The sequence below is a fragment of the Rutilus rutilus genome, assembly GCF_951802725.1.
Source record: "Rutilus rutilus genome assembly, chromosome: 3".
Classification (NCBI taxonomy): Eukaryota; Metazoa; Chordata; class Actinopteri; order Cypriniformes; family Leuciscidae; genus Rutilus; species Rutilus rutilus.
The window spans coordinates 23,733,181-23,755,274 of record NC_140211.1 but is presented as its reverse complement, the minus strand read 5'-3'; the positions used below and the strand labels follow the sequence as shown (position 1 = coordinate 23,755,274).

At 39.4% G+C, this 22,094-nt stretch overlaps 1 protein-coding gene across 1 annotated transcript in view; it reads left to right on the top strand.

The window, feature by feature from the left end:
• smad3a (SMAD family member 3a) overlaps window positions 1-22,094 on the top strand; it is a 42,331-nt gene that overhangs the window by 4,096 nt on the left and 16,141 nt on the right. Inside the window, exon 2 of the mRNA XM_084403659.1 lies at window positions 19,501-19,694. Coding sequence (XP_084259785.1) covers window positions 19,501-19,694 — 194 coding nt within the window. The remainder of the gene's footprint in view (window positions 1-19,500; window positions 19,695-22,094) is intronic.

The window sequence follows — 22,094 nt, the reverse complement described above, 5'->3', positions numbered from 1 at the left end:
GGAAGTGAATCTGTCTGATGATTCAGAGTAATTGTGTGGCAGCTGATAGAAAGAGAGTGAAAGACAGCATGACAGAATTTCACAAGCCTTTGAAGTGATGGCTGAAACGAACAGTAAAGACACTATGTGACAAGCACCGCTGGCCACAAACTTGTCATAGTCTTTTAACAGGTTTGTCTAAAGCACCTTACTGTGCACTTATTACTGTGACTGTCCGGTCTTGCAGTTAGGTGTAATAGTGATGATTCATAGGGGGATGTAAAACTAAAAAAATTTTGTTTGTTTTTTTGTGTTGTTTAATTTTGTGTTGACTGAACAAATAGTTGTCTAATGTGCCTCAAGGAAAACCTGAGGCCCATTAGGCTGGTTTTGGGTTCACCTGATCCTGGTCAAATGTTTCATAGAGTGCAGAGTGCAACTGAATGTAACAGAAGACCGGACACACTTTTTAAAAATGTGGACTATTTTTACCTTCACTGTGTCTTAAAAACGCAAAAATGCCGGTGGTTCTCTGAGACGCAAAATGCAACGGCTGAATGTGTATGGCTGTAGTGGCAGCGCTCAAATAGCATTCATGCAGCTCAAACAGTAAACCGTGGTGCTAGCAATGCCATGGTCATGGTTTTGTCTCCCAGGGCATGCATGAACTGATAAAATGTATACCTTAAATGCACACCTTAAAGTCCCCATGATATCAAAATGGATGTTTTTTGGATTTTAGTGTGAATATGTTAGCCCTAAGGTTATCTATAAGCTAGTGTGCTCCAAAACAACGTCAAAAATCGCATTTAAAAGATATTAGCATTCAAAACGCAGTCTCTCACTTCTGCTAATATGGATCAACGATTTTGATGACATCATTCTGCACTTTAGCTTCTCATCAGATTTTCTGTCCAATCACATGCTCTTTAGAATTTGAAGCGTATAAATAGACGCTGAAGCTACAGCTGAAATCAGTCACTTGTTCACACATTTCCTATCTTCTATATCAGGGCTATTCAATTAGCTTCATTCGAGGGCCGGATTATCAAATCGAAAAGTTGAGGTGGGCCGGTGGGTTGGTTTGGGGGTTTAGCTTCTTTATTGAAACATAACAGTTTCAATAAATAAGTTAAAGTAACCCTAAAAAAGTATGGTATTTACTTGGAAATGTGGTACCCAACAGTATGCAGATAAAACCATAATAAATAAAAACTTGATAATTTACAGCTGTGTACAACTATTTTTCTTGGAACAAATAAATGAATTATACAAACTTTATTTTATTTATAATTGTTATGCTAAATGAAAATATTCTGACAGTGAGACTTGATACCCACAGGCTACTCACTCCCACTGTATAAAAAATGCCTAAACACAAGTTAAAAACTATACGCACCTTTACAAAGAAACTGACATAATTTCATAACAAACATTAATTGTATATTCCTCTACCCACCTAATAAATGCAATATAAATCACTATATTTATTTATTTATTACTACATAGTATTCAATATAAATATTGCACATTTCTGTCCAACCTATGGTAAATTACTACAGTAGGCTATACATTCATGGTAAATGTTTGTAAGGGTGATTAGGGGATTTAAAGTCTTCTAATTTCGTTCATGCCACAATGTTTCTCCTGCTTTCCTCATCAGTCTTGTTGGGAATGTTGAGGCTGTTTCATCTGATTTAATACTAGTTAAATCATCGAGTGATTTGTGGTTTGTAACAGAGAGGTTTCTGTCGAACTGAAACGCTACCCACTGGTTGTTGCAACGCTGTTTAATAATAGTGTCCGGGACCGGGAGTAAACGCAACTATTTGTTGTTACTGTACTGACCGAGAAACCGCTTCAGATTATTCAGCGACGGAGTGGTCCGAATGAATCCGAATAGTTTTAGACCGTTACTGGCCGGCCACTTTGACGCTCTCGCCGGCGGCGGTGTGAACGCACAGTTATGCAAGCGCGTTTAGAAAGAATCTAGGGCTGTCCCCGACTATGGATTTTCATAGTCGAATCAGAATCGTCATGTCTTGCCAATAGTCGACTAATAGTCGAATCATGTGTATGGGGGCGGGGCTTTAACGTTTCAAAGCCGCGATGTACAGAAAATCACACAAAGATATAGAAGAAAATGTATAAAAACATTTTGGATCAATAAAACTAAGAAATAACATAACTCCAGAAAGGCCACACTGCAGACAGGATTTGCATTTCACATGCAAATCAAATTAAATCGGCTAAATTACCTAAACATCGATGCACTGAAAAAATAAACAATTAATTTACTAAAATTAAATTAGAACAGAATAGGCCTATACCTTTCTAATAAATAAAAAATACAAAACGAAATAAATTAGAATCAAGTCACAAGATGAGGAGCAAATGTGTGCAAAATGCCTAAAGTGCAGGGGAACATTCAAAACACAAGCCACAAATAGTTAGATTAGATAACCCTGACAGATTAATAAATAAAATAAAAATAAAGAAATTATTAAAATAACGATAGTAGCCAGAATTTTCAACTTTGTCTTTTTAACTGCAGAAACAACAATAAATGCTAAACTGGAGTGGCAGTCTTTTTAGCTAAAAATGTTCACAGCATCCAAAAATCAAATTATAACCGGCTGAAAAGTTTTGAAATCACTTGTACCCCACCTGATCGAGAGAACAAATCCAGTCTTTCACTCTGTCTGTGTCCGTTGGAGTCTTTTCAAATTGTGCGCGCGGATAAAATACATTCTAACGTGAAACCCAGTCTATGCGTGAAACGTGTTAACGTTGGCCGGCAGAAGTGCGATAATGGTTTTCCTGATGCTAAATCCAGCCTTGGAGAATATCCTTTCTGATGATGTACATCCACACTTTGGATTTTCTTATCCCAGACATTGTTAAAGATTTAAATCCTTGCCGCGAAGACGCTCCTCTGTCGGTCACGGATCGAAAGTGAAACTTAAATCTGTCACGGGGTGTTTGGATTTATTCACGCACGTTAAAAAAATATTTATTAAAAGCTTCTTTCTTTGCACATTTTTATATACAGCATTATCATAATAGGCTGAATATTAACGTATTGACATAAAAGCTAGTTCTATGTGAAATTGAGCGCCCTCATATAGCCAAAGCGGCATGATCCTCGTTTCATAACACCTCTGCGAAGATTCGACCATGAGATCGGTAGTCGAATCAGGCTCCTCCTATCGAAGCATCGAATCTTCGACTATTCGGGGTCACCCCTAAAAGAATCGAACCAAAAGAATGATTCATTCACGAATGATTAGTAGGCTAGCCTAGCGCTGGTTCAGTCGACATAAATTCGGGACACATATAATAACTGCTGAAATATTTGCACGTAAAACGTTTCTCAGGTGAATCGGAGCGAGTATCAAACTAAATTAGCCGCACCGCCAGGAAAAGAGGAGGAGGGAGGTTGGTGCCGTCGGGCCGGATGGAGATGATTGGCGGGCCGCCAATTGAATAGCCCGGTTCTATATGGTGAAAGGTACATAGTTCACTAAAGGATAGGGAACAATTCAGACTAGGGCTGAACGATTAATCGCAATAAAACCGCACGCGATTTGGCAAAGGCTGCGATTATTTTATGCGCAGCTTGTCTGTGGAGTGCGGCTGATTGGTAGTAAATACTGCCCCATTTGAACTCATACAAACACGCTAAATATGCCCCGCCGCAGAAGTACAATAATGCGCATCATTCCAGGAAATCCCTATCGCTGTAGCTGAATAAACAGAAGATTGAAACGCTTTCATTAAACATGACTCAGTGTTTCCTTTAGGATTTTTTTTAGCAGTGGGGGCAGGTCTGTCCGAACAACCACCGCCGCCCCCCGTGTTTTGAAACACTTTACAATATGGTTTGATTTAACATTAGTTTATTACTAACATGAACCATGAGCAATACATGTATTCATCTTTATTAAATCTTAATAAAAATACAGCTGTTTATTGTTTGTTCATGTTAGTTCACAGTGCATTAACTAAATGATAACAAATACAACTTTTGATTTCAATAATGTAGGCTATTAAATGTTGAAATGAACATTAGCAAAGATTAATACATTCTGTAGAAGTGCAGTTTATTAAAAGTTAATGTTAACTAATGTAGTTATAACTAGAGTTTAATAAATGGAACCTTATTGTAAAGTGTTACCGATCTGTTATACACCGATTCAGACGTCTCGAGAGTTCAGTGTTGGAAAGATCAGTCGTTTAACCATTCATTAAAACGTGGAACCTTGCTTCGCAAAGAGAGTGCTCGCGCTCTCTCTCTCTCGTTCTTTTAAACATGCGCCCAGCTGTCACAAGCGCAGCAGTTTATCTGCATTACACACCGGTCAAATAAGACTTTGGCGGGACAAAAATTCGCTTTGGCGGCCGCCAAAAAAAAATCTTCGATCGGGTCAGTCGCACAAGTGCGCCTAAATATCTTTTCATGGTCGCACACAGAAATATTTAGGGAAAGTTTTAAACTTTTATAAAAGTTTTATAAAATTTCATCGTTATTTTTGGAAAGATGTTTGACGCGTGTTGTTTTTTCAACTGCACGTGATAAGTGACTCAAACTCACAGTGCTTTCAGATAGAGCAGCGTTCACAGAGCCGTACATCAATGACAAACTGCGCATAAAAAAATAATCGCAGCCTTTGCGATTTTAAAAGAACAGACTCAAATTAAACAGACTCGGCATTAGAAACAGCACTGACGAGTAGAGATAACATCGGTGACATGCACCAACATACTGTATATTACAACATTATATTAACTTTTCAAACCACACACTCTCAGCATGATTATGTTCACTGTTTTGCTTTAGTAACAGTTTCATATTAAATCTTAAAGAGGAATCTATTAGACTGTGGCTGTCTGTCAAATGTGGCTTTGCCGAGCTCAACGGCTCTGGCCGAGCTGTGATAAACGTGCAAACGTATGAAAATTTTTTACCATGGATATAACAAAAGCACAATGCGTTAACGCACCACTGCAAAAAAAAAAATATATATAAAGAAGAATCTCTATTCTTCTATCTATCTACAGAGTCAACTCTCTAATTGATGGTCCACTAGTTGTCTAACAACCAACTAGTCAACCATTGTAACCCATCTCTACCGTCAGCGCTCTAATTATAGCACCGCTGCTATAAAATATAAAAATTACACACTACTGTTCAACAGTTTGGGTTTAGTTTGTGAAAATACTTTTATTTAGCAAGAATGCATTAAATTTATCAAAAATAACAGTAAAAGACATTAATAATGATTCAATAGATTTCTATTTCAAATAAATGCTGTTTAGATGCTTTAGAACTTTCAATTAATTAATTAATCCAGAATGTTTTTTACTGGTGTTTGGTCATTATGGAAATGATCCGGCTGCGTCTGTGTTCTTTCATTTGCGAGTCGTCTGTAGGTTGCACAGAACTTTCCCATCGGCGCTGTTTTGGAATTGCGCGCTCACGCTAATTTGCCCTGTTTAGTAAATCTGGACCTTAAAATTTTTCTGTTTCGGGTCCTGATTAGGAGACGACTAGCACATGAACTGTAGTGCCGTGCTGCTTATATTTATCTATATTCATCTTATATTTCCCATGCCCAAAATAAAGTGTCTGTGGATGAGAGAATGAAGTGAGGACTGATGGGATGTAGTTTAGCACGAGAGGCAAACTGACTGACAAGATGTAATGTAAAAGTGCCTGTTTGGAAGGGCTGGGTATTGACATAAATTTCACGATTTGATTAAATTTCAATTCACAAGCTTGCGATTCGATTCGATATCGATTATTTTGGATATATATCAGGTACAGCACATGACAAATTTTCTCAAGGGAAAATAATCTCTCAACTAATGCTGTAAACTATACATGGGAGTCAGTTGGTACTACTTTACTAATATTGAAGGTTAAAATGAACTGATTTGTATACAAACACTAGGGATGTCCCGATACCACTTTTTCACTTCCGATACGATACCGATGCCGCAACTTTGGCTATTTGCCGATACCGATATCAATCCGATATTTTTATTTTATTCTTGAACTAATACTAATACTAATACTAACACTAATAAAATATATGGAAGCACTTTGCTCAATTAGCCACATAAAAACATCTCACTCAAATGGAGAACAAATACTCCTCCAGTATATAGTCCACAACAACAGCTGATAATGAAAGACTGCCACCCTTTATTCAAAAGACCTTGAGATATGTTTGGTAATTGTACCTGAATGAATTTAAAATTAATTTGCTATATTTCAGATCAATATATTTGTTTCCTTAAAATTTTCATTAACTTTAACTTTATTCTCATCTGAAGTATAAATAATTTATTTCTGTATAAAATAATACTACCATTAAAAACACATTTGATTTTCTTTTTTAATCAATGTAGAATGTGAAACTTCAAAATAAACAGATTAGTGCTCTGTTTTAGGACAAGAAATGAAAACCAATGCAATATGATGAATGTCCAAAAGATGAGATAATTTTTGCATTGGTTGGGTGACAGTTGTAGGTTACAGTTTGACAAGAGTTTACAGTTTGACAAAAGCACAATGTTGTGTTTTACACAAATATAAGTAGGCTAAACACTTTGCAGTTTTAATGTTGTCCTGTATGAACAAAATGACGGAGTATGTTTTTATGTTTCCACTGTTCGATCGCGCCCGTGCCTCTCTCTCTGACACACACACACCAGCATTGCAATCTTGACATCGCAGCCTGTTCATTATGCTGCGTTCACACCAAACGCAAATAGAGCGTCAAATTCGCGTCTATCGCGTCTAGTTCGACGCTTGAACATTTTGAATCCATTCGTGCGTCCAAAGCGAATAGGACGCGCGTATAAAGTGAGCGTTTGAAGCGAAATAGACGCGCGTTCAGAGCTAAGGTGAAGCTACAGATTAGGTGTTCCTAAAGAACCTGCATATGTCTATGCGCGTATCTAACAGTAGTTCCGCATTACATTAATTAATGTGCACGCAAGTTTTATTTATTTTTATACCGTGTTTTCTGACTCACGTACGTTTCGGTTCAATACGAATACATGTACCATTCCACCCCTAATAGGTATCGGATCATATTTTTTTCTCCCCTCTAATATCCGATCTAGCGTTCTGGGCCAGTATCGGCACGATACCGATGACGTGGATTGGATCTGGACATCCCTAACAAACACTTAATACACTCAAGGATGTTTTATAATAATAAAGTTATAATACTAACTTTACAATGACATGGTTATATTTCTACTCCAATTAGTTATATAAAATATAAAACATATAAATGAGGGCTGTCATAAAAACTTGACGGATTTATTCAAACATGCATTAATATTGAAGAATATAAAAAATTATAATGAATATGTAATGTGGTGCATATATTTAGCAAAATGCTCCTCTAGAATTTATTTTTCTAGCTGACTAATGAGTTATGGTCACTGAATATGGTTTTGTGATGTTGTGTGATGTAATGTGATGTTACGTGACATATTGTTTACAAGCTGTTTCATTGACGTATTTCCACGGTTGAAACACTGATTGAGCGGTTACATAAGACATACGGATTTCGGTAAGTTGTACTCTGTCTTTTAACATGCCTTCAGATGTTAATTCATGTTTATTTCGCGCTGTAACTGGTCTGGTATTAAAGCGGAGGAGATGATCAGTTCACGTGCTGCTCAGCTGTCTGTCACGCCACATTAAACAGCGGCAAAACAGTTAATTTTTTTTAATGGACAGAATTTGAAATCTGAGACTGTTTCATATCAAAACTAACAATGCACAGAGCTTATTGTGATTTATTGGATGGGAGGTGCGCTACAATGTTCCTGTTCATTCATCAACTGAAAACAGGGTAGACCAATCGATTCTTGGGATTTAAAGTGTCATGAAACCCCCCCTGTTTTAACCCGGCCGTTCACACCTCAGAGCTGAAAAAGTCTCAAAAAGTGGGCGTGTAAAGCTGTGGAAAAGTGGGAGTGTAGAGGGTGGGAAGAGGGGAGACAACAACCAATAAAACACAGACCTGCAACACTCATTATACAGACACATGAATATTAATATATAACCGCAGAGGGGGAAAAAACTCAAAAAACTGAGTTTTTGATACGCACCTTGATGTATTTAAAAAAAAAAATTCCTTATATGACATCAAACTCCCAAGAATGAGGGAGAAACGCGGAAGAACATTTAAAAGGTCTAATAATATTTTCATTACATTTACGAGCACTACAGTCTCTGAACAAATGATACACGTCAGTTTAACACAAAAAGAATAAAGGCATAGTATAACTTTTTGTTCATTCTTTGAATTCTTGGTCTATTGAATTGTCTTCTGTGGATGTATCATAATAATTGATCGTATTCATGATCAGATGTATGGCTGTATATTGTCCTTATTTGCACAATATATTTCCTTTGAAGAAGACATGATTAAATATGTGTGCATACACTGTGCTGGTTCATGTTTAGAGCGCTAGAGTATATGAAATATGTCCATAAAAACATGAAACAGGCTCGCTGCAGTCCGTATATGACCTATGATCCACTATTGTTAAACTCATCGCGGCGTTCCATGCAGAAACCACTCTCATGCACGCTCCGCTTGTTCTTAATCATATTTCCCATGTATTCGCAGTCAAACTCCAGCTCTAAATGCATCGCGGGGGAAATGCTAACTGCACTTTTGTGTTACTGAGGAAATATAAAATTACGACACGTGGCTGAAGGACAACAACACAGCAGAACAGGCAGAGAGGTGAATGAACAGCGCTGAACCGGTCTTTCTTGACATTTGAATTCTCCGCTGTAATGAGATCTCCTTCTCATGCATATTAATACGGCGCAGTGATTGGATTGAAACGAGCACTTTCTCACAAAAGCATTCAGAACCGGCTGACGTCAGCTCGTTCGTCCAGCCCCCACTGGAGCCCCGGCAGCCAATCGCCACTCCGGATCTTGCCGGTATTACGCATTGACGTCAGAATCCGTGACGTTGCTTTTCAAACCGGAAGATTGCTCTAAAAAATAACGAATTTTCACTTATGAATAAACTTAATGAGTACCTTTAGTGTTTAGCAAAGGATTAGTTGTGCTTATCTAGATGTTGTGTTTTTCATTATGAATAATAATGAACCCACCAGTCAAGCAATTGCTAGCCCCGAATTGGCACTAATTTGACTGCACAGGCGTTTATAACAGTGCATGTCCACTGGCACAGAGCGAGCGTTTTCAGTTCATTCCGGTATTGTGTTGTCGCACGTCGATTAACCGGTGGGAAAATTTCCTCACCGTCACATCCCTACTATTTAACCCAGCTAATCAGCTAGTTGGTTGTTGGAAGACTAATCGACTATCGTGACCCCCTCGCCACACCAGTTCCTGAATCTCCCAAGAACCTTTCAGTTTCCAAACCAGATGTTTAATACAGCACCTCTAACTTTGAGCGGTTTAGAACTACTGAATGCTGTTACCTTTTCCGTGTAAAATATATCCCTGTCTGTGTGCATGAAAGTTGTGTTCATATTTGTGTCCTGTTTGACTGATAGTGTGTCTGTAGGTGTTTGTGGATTTCCTGAGGGTGTTATAAGGGTTGTAACACCCAAGTGACGGAGAATGCCAAGTGTGCCAAGTCTGACTGTGGTTGTGGTGGAGATTAGCGACACAGTTTGTTGTCTGTGAGTTTGTGTACAGTAAGTGTTTGGGTGTCTCTGTGTTCTGGAAGTGTGTGCGTTCATTGTGTATTGTATGTGTACACACACACTGCTGTTGTGTCTAAGGAAGTCTGTGCATTGAGAGCAGGTATTTGAGCGTTAGTGTCGTGTGCGTCTTCTCCTGTGTGGGGGTTTTCGAGGCGGGGTTAGTCAGGCTTCAGGAATGCTCTGTCTGCCCAGGGGAGGGCGTGGGCCGCTTCTGGGTTTGTGGCTCCTGCCGGGGTTGAAGGTTTAGAAAAGCTCTGTGCCGCCTCCATATCTGCTGGAATAATAGACACTCTGTACAGCAGACAACAAGACTGCTTTGTGCCACTCTGTCATCACTAACCCTACCGCTGACCCTCAGACTGCTTCTGACCATCCTGAGAAAATAACCGTCCTTCAGTCGTGAACTCTCCGTGTGTGTTTGTGTGTTCTTTAGAAGAGGGCCAGTGTAGACTTTGCGCAGGATGTTTTGAAGTTTGTCTGAGAGTTTTTTGAGAGACTTGCTTTAAAGTCTGCTATGAATGTACACTGACACTGATCCAAGTTAATCGCTGTAGTCTTTAATTTTAAGACTGTTTTATCTGAGGTGGCTCGGTAGTATTGCAGCCAGGTACACTGAAAAATCTTGTCTATGTTATGTTATGTAATGTTATGTTCAGGGGTAAAAGTGTCTTCCTGTAGCCTATACGACTACTAAAGCTTAAAAAGAATACTTCGGTTTTGACACAAACGCATCCAGCTGAATGCATAGTAGGGCTGGGCGATTAAACAATATCATATCGAGATTGTGATTAAAATTTATGCAGATAACGATGATAAGCTCTTGACATTCTTACTCTATATAGATTAATCTAACAGCATATCACACAGAAGAAATAAACACGACAACAGCCAGTCAATGCATGTTTGCTAATAAGTGACAAGTCTCCGTGTGAAAGAATGGTGCCGTTTTGTCGGATACACAAACTCACACACTGCTCTAGAGCTGCTTTGAGTCACTTCTCAAGCTTTTCACTGTTTCATTTGAGAAAAACTACCGTCAAATACACACTTGAAACTAAAACTGAAAGATCTTTTCGACAATCCGTCAAAATAAAAGTTTGGTTTAACATCATCAAGAAATTAAAATTAAAATAAAAGTATACTAAAATGTACTTCTCAAATACCCCTTTTCTACCAAGGCAGAGCTGGGCCTAGTTTCAAATCGGTTCTTTGTTTTCCGACCACCAAAGCACCAGCTCCGAACCAGTAAAAGTGGTTCTTAAGTAGCATTGCTGGTCTAGAAGTAAGAACCGCTTACGTTAGCGGCTGGGGGCGGGGTTGCCGTGACCAACAAGACGAACAGAAACTTGTGACCGCCATTTTTGAATTAGCAGAATTAGCAGATAAACACGATGGACGCAATTAAACAAAAACAGCAGTGGTCAGAGGAGGAAACAAGCTGCTTTCTTGCACTCTGGTCCTCTTCAGAAGTCCAGAGTAACTTCGCGGACGAAACCGGTTTTGCAGCAAATTCAGCGACAGATGGCTGTAGCGGGGTTCGACCGCTCGAAGATGAGACGTATACAGTGACGTAAGACCTGGCTCTGTGCTGGCTCTTTAGCCTGTGGAAAAGCAAACCGGTTCTTTGGAGGCTCGTCAGTCAATTCTACTGCACACAACAAGGCAAAATTTTCATCAGTCATGAGGCAATACAAGCAGTCAGATATTGAACAACAGATTTTATTGGCTGCTATGTGTGTATTATCACTCTCCTGTATCTTTGACATAAATGTCATTAAATAAAATAAAATTGAATGGTACAGGGTATTGGATATGACATTTTCAATCCTGAAAAAGAAAGCATAAATCACTGCTTTCAGTGCTTTGAATGAGAAATGTTTCTCTTCTCTCTGCTTGAGAACCATTTGAAATTAAATTTCAACTTTATTGTCCAACTCAAGGCCAGAAAATAAACAGTGTAGGGTGTAACGGTTCACAAAATTCATGGTTCGGTTCAATACGATACACTTGTGTCACGGTTCGGTACGTTTTCAATACAGAAAAAAGAAAGAATTGCCAGAGAAATTTCCTTGATTTTTTATTAGAACTAACATCATAAAGTATTACTTTTTTTTTTTTCTTTGAGCAATGATGGAGCTATAATTGACTCTTCTTAGGAGCATATAAAACAAAACAGCTCCTTGGAAAAAATTATATGTAATATTTTGTGCTTATAAACAAATGTTTATTTTAGTTCAGATTAACATTTGAGGGCAGAAATGTTATTCATAATGTCTAAATAAATCCGACATAAAGTTACTTGAAAGCATACTTTATGTATGCCTACTATTCCTGCCAAACTTCCAAAGTTGCAGTTAGTGTTACTACAGTAAATCCATGGTGAATATTGCAGATCTGTGGACACTGGTTAGTTCATTCATGTCACAATGTTTCTTCCTGGTTTCCACGTCAGCGCTGTTTGATCCGTTAATAACGGAGAAATGTGAATGTTTCTAACTAGATCTCGCAGCGAAGAAGAAAAAAAAGGATTTCATGGGGGCCCTAAATTAAAAGGTAGCTACTCTGTGGATTTTAATTGTGAACAAACAAGTTTTCATGAGTACATTCATTCTCAAGATCTAACAAACAGGCCTATGTGTAGCATATCCTTCCTTAAAGGGACACTCCACCCATTTGCATTAAGAGGTCCATTGTTAGAAAACCAGTCATACTATTGAATGGTCGTGCAACATTCTCTCATTTTCCCCTTAGACGAGAGAAATCCACTATTTACCTTTTTCACTTCCTCCAACAATGACGCAAAAATCGTCATTTGACGTACGTCATTGTTGGAGGAAGTGTAAAAAGGGTGGATTTCTGTAAAGACTACAAGCACAAGTTCCTCATCTTTCCCAGGGGGCGGGACCCGCTCACGCTACAGACCTATTACAGATCAGTGGGTGGGACTTTACTCTCTGAAACTGAAAGCAATATCCTCCATCTTGTTTGAAGCTAAGCTAACAGGTGGTTAGTTGTGGTTGGTGCCCCTGATGAAATTGCTCTTCATATCTTCTGGGATTGTCCTCAAATACAGTTGTTTTGGGTTGAATTGACATTCATTAGAAGATTATTAGTTAAAACATTTCAAAATGCATGAACTTTGTCATTGAGGATTTCTATAAAATGTTGTGCAAAAATCTCGTCCAATCTCGTGTCTCGTCTCGTGAGATAAGTATCTCGTCACACCCCTAATAATAATAATATTGTGGTAAATATCATATGATATGGAAAATATTGTGATAATTATTTTTTAGAGTGCATATCCCTCAGCCCTAATGCATAGCCTTTCAAAGTTTACAATACAATATTTGATGTGCGTGAACATGCACCAAAACACTATAAAATCTTATCCTTGTCTGCACTATTTCTCACACCGTCCACACTGGAAACAGCGAAGCGATTGTTGCAAATCCATTTGTCCTTCGTGTCAGACATCAAAAATAGAACGGGGCATCAGTTTACTGTCAGGGATTTGTCATGTCGCATCGCACCGCGCTGCATCCAGTGTAGACAGTATCACTGATTATAATAGCTTTTATTGTCGCGTCATGTTGTGTGGTACAGAGAAAATGTGGTGCTGTGTGCATAAGGTATGCATACTATTTACATTGTGCACTGTATGTATGCATAACCTAGCGTGTGTATAACTGAAGTGTACATTGGACTTTACAAAGCTAGTTTTATTCTGCATCTTGGATTACTGTGACCAAGTGCCTGAAATGCTGAAATGTTTTGTTGGATCTTTTTTCAAAGTCATCATCCCTGTTTTCTATGACATAACTCATGACGTCTCTAACCTGCTTTAGCTATGTGTTTTCAGCATGAGTCTGCTCTCATTACAATTTTGAAAAGGTGTGATGGGAGGATGTGAAGAAGGGGGTGGGCACAGCAACTGTCTGGTGTTGGTTATCAGTCTTGTTCAGATCCTAGTTCTGACAGGATCGTAAGTAAAACCATGCAGAAGAATATTTGCAGAAATGTACATAAATGGTCGTAAATGTACACCAGTCTATCGTTTCACCTGAGGATTAAGACATTTTGATGAAAGGTTACAAAGTCAAACATATGCATGGATCAGTTGTTCACAATAAGATCAGTAACATGCTTTTAGAAAATGCATAGAATGAGGCCCCTACTGCGTTTTCGTTTAAAAACGGAGACCTTTTGCTACGTTTGCACCTCCCGTCCACACTAAAACGGCAAAAACGGAGACCCAAAACGGAGAAGTTTAGAAACGCTGCCGACCCGTTTTTCGTTTTGAATCTCCGGAGGGCGTTTTAGTGTGGACGGGTCAAAACGGAGGACTTTAGAAACGATGACGTAGTAGAGGCTCACGCTCGGATCTATGATTGGGTGTCAGTCATCAGTCATGGCGTAGGCTATATCTTTTCTAGCAGCTGTTGTGCAAGTAAATTCTGCATTTTACAATGCTAACTGCCTACATGCGCCGGAGGCAAGCTATTATTCGAGCGATCTGTGACAATTCCCGGTAAAATAGTGACAATGTGACAATTCCCGTGTGCAACTGACAATTCCCGATAAAATAGTTTACGTTTGACAATTCCCGGTATCGACCGTGTACATGGAGCGTCGGTTTTGGGTTAACCCGGGAAGAACCAGCGCATGGTGGGATAATTTTATCAATGAAGTTGTGTTTACACCGGCTCACGCATGCCCAGTGTTGGTGAATGGTCACGTGATCCGCGTTTTCAGTCGTTTTAATGTGGACGGAGATCAATTCTAATACGCAGCTAAAACGCTGGTGTGGACGGAGATCGTATTCGTTTTAATTCTCCGTTTCTAAACGAAAACGCAGTAGTGTGGACGGGGCCTGAGTTTTCATTTCATGCCAACTTTAGAACATTGCATGAACTCTACTCCGAATTCTACAGAATGCTCTGCTATGGAACCTGAGGTTCAGTGGTGTGTATGTTTGACATTGTGGTGTTCATCACACAGCATGTTTTAGGTTTATAAACAAGGTGTAAAACAAGATTTTGAATGATAAAAAAATAGATACATTTCCAAATACTTTTTTTTAGCAGGTACATTGTCACTTGCAGCAGCGTCATATACAGGCCAGTCTATTGAAATAATACTTATAAAATATACAATGCATGGCAGTCACTGACCATTTTTTCAGGAAGCGATCTGTATAATTTGATTAGCCCATTTTACATTCTTTTACGTTGCGATTTGACCCGTGCAGTATTTCGCGCTAAAAAAGGTGGCTAAATAGAGTGTTACTTTTGGCCCCTGCTGCATTTTGTATGATGGTTGTAGTGTTTCTGCCATAGTCCTGCTCTCCTGCTGAGAACGGGCCCCAGTAACCACATCCAACCACCTGCACATGAGACCCCTGCAGGGCTCTGTTTACTTAAGGAAGGCCTTAATGACTTTAGCAGAGGGAGGAAAACCAAAACCTTTCAAAAAAATAATACAAGTTAAACATGATATTTTCCCCACACTCACATTATGAAATAAAGGATAAGCAGGTATATAAGCCTTGAATTAGAAACAAATATTAGACTATAAGAGTTTCCATATGAGTTGGGTTTCCAGATATATTTTTTACAGTCAAATTTAATATTTTATCAGCTTCCAGCTATTATTCCAATACAAATATTTTGACCAGTCAATCCAAAGTTGAGTAAATGTATGTTCAGACATAAAAGTAGACATTATCATCAGCAGTAACTGCGCGATCAGGTATGTGTCCTTCATCACTGCACTGTGTCGTGTATTAGGTCTGTTGTACTGCTGCATGCTGTCTGGGTTTAGGCTGGGGGGATGGGGGAATAGCAATGGTCTTAAAAGTGTTTTTTAAGGGGGGCTGGGTCAGGGTATGTTCCACAGGGTGAAATGGTCCCGCAGACGGTCTGGTCTGACGTCGAAGTTGCTTTTGTCCTTCTCTCCCTCTGCATTAAATTTGCATGTATCAGAGTTCACAGAGTTTGTTTTGTCAGACTCTCTGATTTCAAGAGACGTGCAAGTTCAGCTCTGAAAACATACACATTAAAGGCTAAACACAGCTTGAAAAAGTGAAACAAAAAAGTTGAAAATTGCTTAGGAAAGATGTTTGTCTTGTTGTCTGTCAAACAAAATGCATCATGTTAAATTTAGTGTATTAGTGCAAATAAACTACACATCAGCTGTAGTTTGCCTTTGCATATTTTTGTTGCTCTGTCTAAATTTGTTAAGCAAAACTTTGTATAAGTTTGTGTCCAGTTGCATGTAAACATCCAAAGAAATCGACCTGATCCTGTATGATAATGCTCTCAGTGGAAGTGTCATGGTCAAGGATGCCTGGGCTGATACAGAAATTGTCCACTACAGCCCACGGCGTCTGTGTTTTTACCCTCTAGATTAAATCTGCCCAGCGTGGTTCAGCCTGTGTCAGACCCCTCCATCCCTCCAGCTCACCCCCTCAACTCTCTTTCTCTTCCTCACCCCCTCCCTGTTCAAATCTCACCCCGCTCTCTACTCAAGTGACAGCCGGCATGCGGGTGGGGGGGAGAGCAGGCTAGACCCGCCCTCCAGGCTGTGTGTGTGTGTGTGTGTGTGTGTGTGTGTCTACGTTTATGTTGGTTGAATGTGCCTTACTGCTGACCCAATTTGCCCTCTGCAGCTCAATCAATAGTCATTCAGTGCTTCCTTTTCACATGAGGTCTGCCCACACAGCACTGGAATGTAATGGAAATGTAAAGGACTGATGGTGGATACAATATTTTCAGACTGATGCAGTTCATGAATGCCAGACGCCACGGAATGATCTTATCGCAAACTTTGCCATTTCTTAAATGATCCTATTTGTTGTTATCTGTTGTATTTCTTTTTGTCTCAGTTAGACTTTAGTGTATGAAAAAATGCTTTTAAAAGGAGTCACACTACCATTCAAAAGTTTGAGGTCAATATTTGTTGTTGTTGTTGTTGTTGTTGTTGATGAAAGATATGAATAAGTTAATTCAGCAAGATGCATTAAGTTGATCAAAAGTGACAGTTTGATGAGACTTCAATAAATGCTGTCCTTTTAAACTTTTTATTCATTAAAGAAACCTGAAAAATATTGCAAATATTAAGCAGCACAACTGTTTTCAACATTAAAACGTTTCTTGAGCACCAAATCTGCATATTAGAATGATTTCTGTTGGATCATGTGACACAGAAGACTGGAGTAATGATGCTGAAAATTCAACTTTGACATCATAGGAATAAATTTCAAATATATTAAAATCGAAAACCATTTATTTTAATTGTAATAATATTTGACAATATTACTCTATTTCTGATCAAACAAATGCAGCCCTGATGAGCATAAGAGACCCCTTTCAGAAAAATCTTACCAACCCTAAACTTGTGAGTGGTAGTGTAAAAATGCAAAATTTCCTTGATTGAAATAAAAGGGTTCAATGTTCTATGAATACGGACCGTAATATTCAGAACTGTAAAATGTTTCTCAAAATAGTTACATTCCTGACTTGAATGCAACTGAATGCAATAACACATGGCCATTGTCACAATGACACCTATTTGGTAACCGCACCATGGCCCACATTGTCACATTGCGGTCATAAGGAGGAAGTATGATAGAGAATTTCATGTATTATTCCTAAACACCACTGAGTGTTTTTCACAACTATCACAAGAATAAAAAAGGGGCTTGACCTTGGTTATTGATTCATACAGTAGCTGCTCAAATATTTTATACAAGCTGAACAGAAGAGTCAAACCTGTGATTACTGTCTAACACTGACTGAGTGAACGCAGCCATAGAAGTCTTCAAGACGCAAGTAAAAAAAGGCCAGTTTAATTCAAAAGTTGAGAGAGGGGAATGGTCATGTAAAAACAGTGTAATGACCTGATTTGGGCAAAAACATAAGTGCAGGATAGGAACAAAAAGAAAATGATGTGAAATGTATTATATGACCCGTTTTAAAGGGCTCCGGTAAGAAAAGTTCACACCTCTTTCCTCCTTTCTTTTCATGTCTCTGCTTTTATGTAGTATGCATAAAGGATGAATAGAGTGTCATGAATGGTATCTGTGCCCTGGATTCCTCAAAGAGTTGCTGACCTAGTGCACAGCCCTCCTCTCTCTCAGCACTTTGGCTGCTGTTGCATATTTCAAGCACACAATGTAGCAGTCATGTATAATAGAGTCCTCTGAGAGGTTTGGGCCACACCGTACGGCCCCGTTTCAGCACACCATAGCAGTGCGTGCATTACGTTGGCGTATTTAATCTGATCTCGACAGCGAGTGTGCCGTTATAGGAGGCCGCTACACAGATAAGCATTATAAAAATGTTTTGGTTGCAGCCCTTGACTGTAAAGATAAGAACTGTAGGAGGGGTTAGCGTGAAAATGTGTTTTGATATGATGGTGTGCTCGATTGTGTCTGCAGGGTTCGTACAAGGTGCTTAAAGTGCTTGAAGTACTTGAATTTGACTTTTTGAAATTTAAGTCCTGGAAAACCCTTGAAAATTATTATATATAATGTTTGATAAGTGCTGATTGAAGTCCTTGAAATCCAAAAAAGTAGTGCTTGAAAAGTCCTTGAAAGTCCTGGAATTTCATTTTACAGAATCTGTACGAACCCTGTGTCTGCAAAAGTCATCTTTGTCTGAGACCGGACCAGTGAATAACTCGCCTCAGACATGAAAAGTTCACTGTGTGGTTTTTCAACATTGCTCAAGGCCTTCCCCGCTTTATTCTGAAATGATTATGCCTTTTTCCTTTTCCACATGGGGCCATCCAAAGAAAAGTCTGAGTTGTATTTGCCTGCAGTTAAAAAGTGAAGTGTGTGTTCTGGAATACATATTTTTGTTGTTGTTCTGTCCGAGTTCATCTCTCCTCTTCCTTCCCTCTCTCGCCTCCATTAGCCTTAATGTGTCTTTGACTGGTTGGGCGTGCGTGCATGTGTGAACTGTGAACTGAAGGAAGTGACTCTGTGTTTACAACTCTATTACTGTACTCTGCCCGTGTGAGCCTGTGTTGCAACCATAAAGTGGATTGTTTATGCCTAAATATTCTTGTTTATTCTTTAGATTTTATTGCTTAATAGATTCTCTTTTCATTCTCTCTCTGGGGTGTCTGGCTTTCACATCATTATTTTTTTTCCTCACGCAATCTGCCTGTGGAGCGAAAGCTCTGCTATGAAAAATTTAAAGCATATTTAGGTGCTGGGAGAGCCACAGAAGCCTCGGGCTGGCCAGGCAGGCCCGTGCCATTGTCTGGGCCAGGCTTGGTGTGTGTAAAAGTGGGAGGAGGGGGCTCTGACAGACATGCTTTAAAGAGCTTTTGGGATTTGCATTATTTGGCCCGCACTACATATGTGTGTGAGGAGTCTACTGTTGCTTTCATATGGCTTTATGAGATGAAGCTGTTGTTAAACTAGAGCACAATCAACCTCCTAAACACACACACATTGTTCTGAAACACTTTTTTTGGGGACTTCCTCTTCCTCTTTTTTCACCTCATTCACATCACGTGTGATGTGTAACCGAAAGCACCACATTAACAGGAAATTGGGCCACTTTTGCTTCATCTGCGGTCTCACATAATACCTTGGCGTTGTACCTGCAAGCCTTAGAGCAGTGAGTGTTTATATTGTGGTCATTTAGGATTTTACACAATGTTTCTGACTTAAGCCATAATAACATTTCAGCTGTGTTTCTGCTTTGGATTTTAGAGAATGAGCTGCTGGTTTTGTTTCTGCTACAGTGAGCATCATCATTGCCATTTCTTTTTCTCTTTTTCTCTCAGATCACTAGATGGTCGGTTGCAAGTATCTCATAGGAAAGGACTCCCTCATGTGATCTACTGTCGTCTGTGGCGCTGGCCTGACCTGCAGTCACATCATGAGCTCAGAGCCGTTGAACTCTGCGAGTTTGCCTTTCACACGAAAAAGGACGAGGTCTGCGTCAATCCCTACCACTACCAGCGGGTCGAGACACCAGGTAATGCACGCTGATATTTATGGCTCGTTTCCACCGAGCGGTACGGTACGGTACGGTACAGTACAGTACAATTATTTCCGCTTCCACTGTCAAAAGTTTTAAGAGTTTTTCAGGCGAGAATGTAGTTGTTTAAAGCTCAAATCTGTGGTTTATTTATAAAGATTCATGAAAAATTGTATCCAGGTTGTGAGATCCATTCCAGGCGATCACCGGGCGCTCGGCGCTCATGTACCCCCCGGAACAGCCTTTCCTCGGCTAGTCGTTCTGACGTTTGCCACTGACTCTGACGTCTCTGTAGTGGTTAAACATGAGATATAATACGAGTAGATTTAAGAGTTTACACAACACAAGGAAGCTTGATTTCAATCTTTGAATTAAATTGAGAAAAGTAGCAAAAATGTATACAAAATAATAAAGATACAAAAAAGAGAAATAAAGAGAAAAGTTTTTGGGTAGGTCTAACACTAGTATTCAGAAATACTACAGAAACTGAATAAAGTAATCAAATGTAAAATAACACTGATAGGGCCCTATTTTAACGATCTGAAACGCAAGTGTCAAAGCGCAAAGCGCAAGTAACTTTGTGGGCGGGTCTTGGCGCTGTTGCTATTTTCCCGGCGGGATAAATGACTCTTGCGCCCGACGCAAATCTAAAAGAGGTTGGTCTGAAGTAGCTTCATTATTCATAGGTGTGGTTTGGGCGTAACGTGAAATAAACCAATCAGAGCGACATCTCACATTCCCTTTAAGAGCAGGCGCGCTTTTTCTAAGCGGATTCCTATTATAACGGCGGATTTGCCAGGCGCGCGCCAGGAGCGGTTCACAGCCGAGGAGACCGACGTCCTCGTCACGGCCGTAAAACACAGAGAAGTGACATTGGGGATGGAGAAACAAACACACCCAAATTAGCTTCGGTTAAACAGGCGTATGATAATTTGGGCGTATGATTAAATGTGTAAGCTAGATTTATGCCTATTTTATTTTCACATCTTCATGGACACAACAATGATTTCCCTCGTGTATTAATATGAATAAATGAATGAAATCTTTATTTCGAACAATTAAAAAATAAATTAAACCAAAGACAGCAACACATTAAATATCCATCAATAAAAATAAAACAAAATCAAGAAAAACAAAACCTTTTTTTTTTTTTTGCATAATAATCACACTGTTCGTAAAGGGATACGTAGAAGCCCTAGGCTTATCAAGACCTACAAGACCTAATATTTTTCCTAGTAATAATGTATGATTTGCAAAAATGAAAACGGCTGCTTCTGTGTAGATGAGAGCATCAAATTGTAATGCGCGTTGTGCACACGCTACATTGATTATGGCCAAGCATGCGCCCTTAAAATAGCACGAATAACATGCCCAACGCGCCACTGACTTTAGACTAGGTTTTTCCTGGTCACTGGCGGAATTGTTTTCTAAACCTGCAAAATAGCATGAGGGAACGTTTGCGCCGGAACACGCCTCCTCTTTGCGCTGAACCGCCCCGGGGAGCGCAAGTGTATTTCTTAGTTAACCGACGTGCTTCTGTGGAGGGAAAAGTCCGCTTTGCGCGGGTGCAAAATAGGAATGATACATGCGTCGCTGTACAAAGTCAATTGCGCTGGGTGCAAGATAGGGCCCATAGTCTTTTAGTCCTGAGTCCTGACTAAATTAAATACATATGATATTAATTCTGATTCCTTACAATTAAAGCTATCTTTTGTTGTTTTGACGACAACATTAATGACAGACACATGGCTGCTGTCACTTTTAGAGCTAGTGCCCGGATCCATTACTGTTTTCCAGAGATGGGGGACTCGAGTCACATGACTTGACTCGAGTCAGACTCGAGTCGCAAATTTAAGGACTTGAGACTTGCTTGACTAAATTAAGAAAATGACTCGACTTGACTTTGACTTGAGATCCAATGACTCGAGACTTGACTTGACTTGAACTGTATGACTCGAGAATGACTTGATATACATTTTTATATAAATCATCGCAACATCAATTGATGAACAAAATGAAAGCAACGGAACCATTGACGCCGGTCATCAGATTCTGCGCGATTGCGTGACGCATGCACAAGCCCAGAAAAAACACATCGCGGTGAGCGCGCTACATATAAAAACACAAGGCATCGTTGTCCCATGGCATCTCCCAGCATCGTTTCTTTTTGGATATAAAGACTAAAATTGACCATATTCATACAAGAAGATTTGCTGTAGGCCTACGCATAATAACTGGCAAGGGATATCGGACGACCATCACAACCTCGAACAGTCGAACTTCATTCACCACGTCTAAAAGTAAGCTATGGCTTGTTTAACCTGTTTGTTAATTTGACTTTCTTTAAAACTAAATCTTTAAATCTAGAGAGAATATTGGTCAAAACAGCATGCCTCT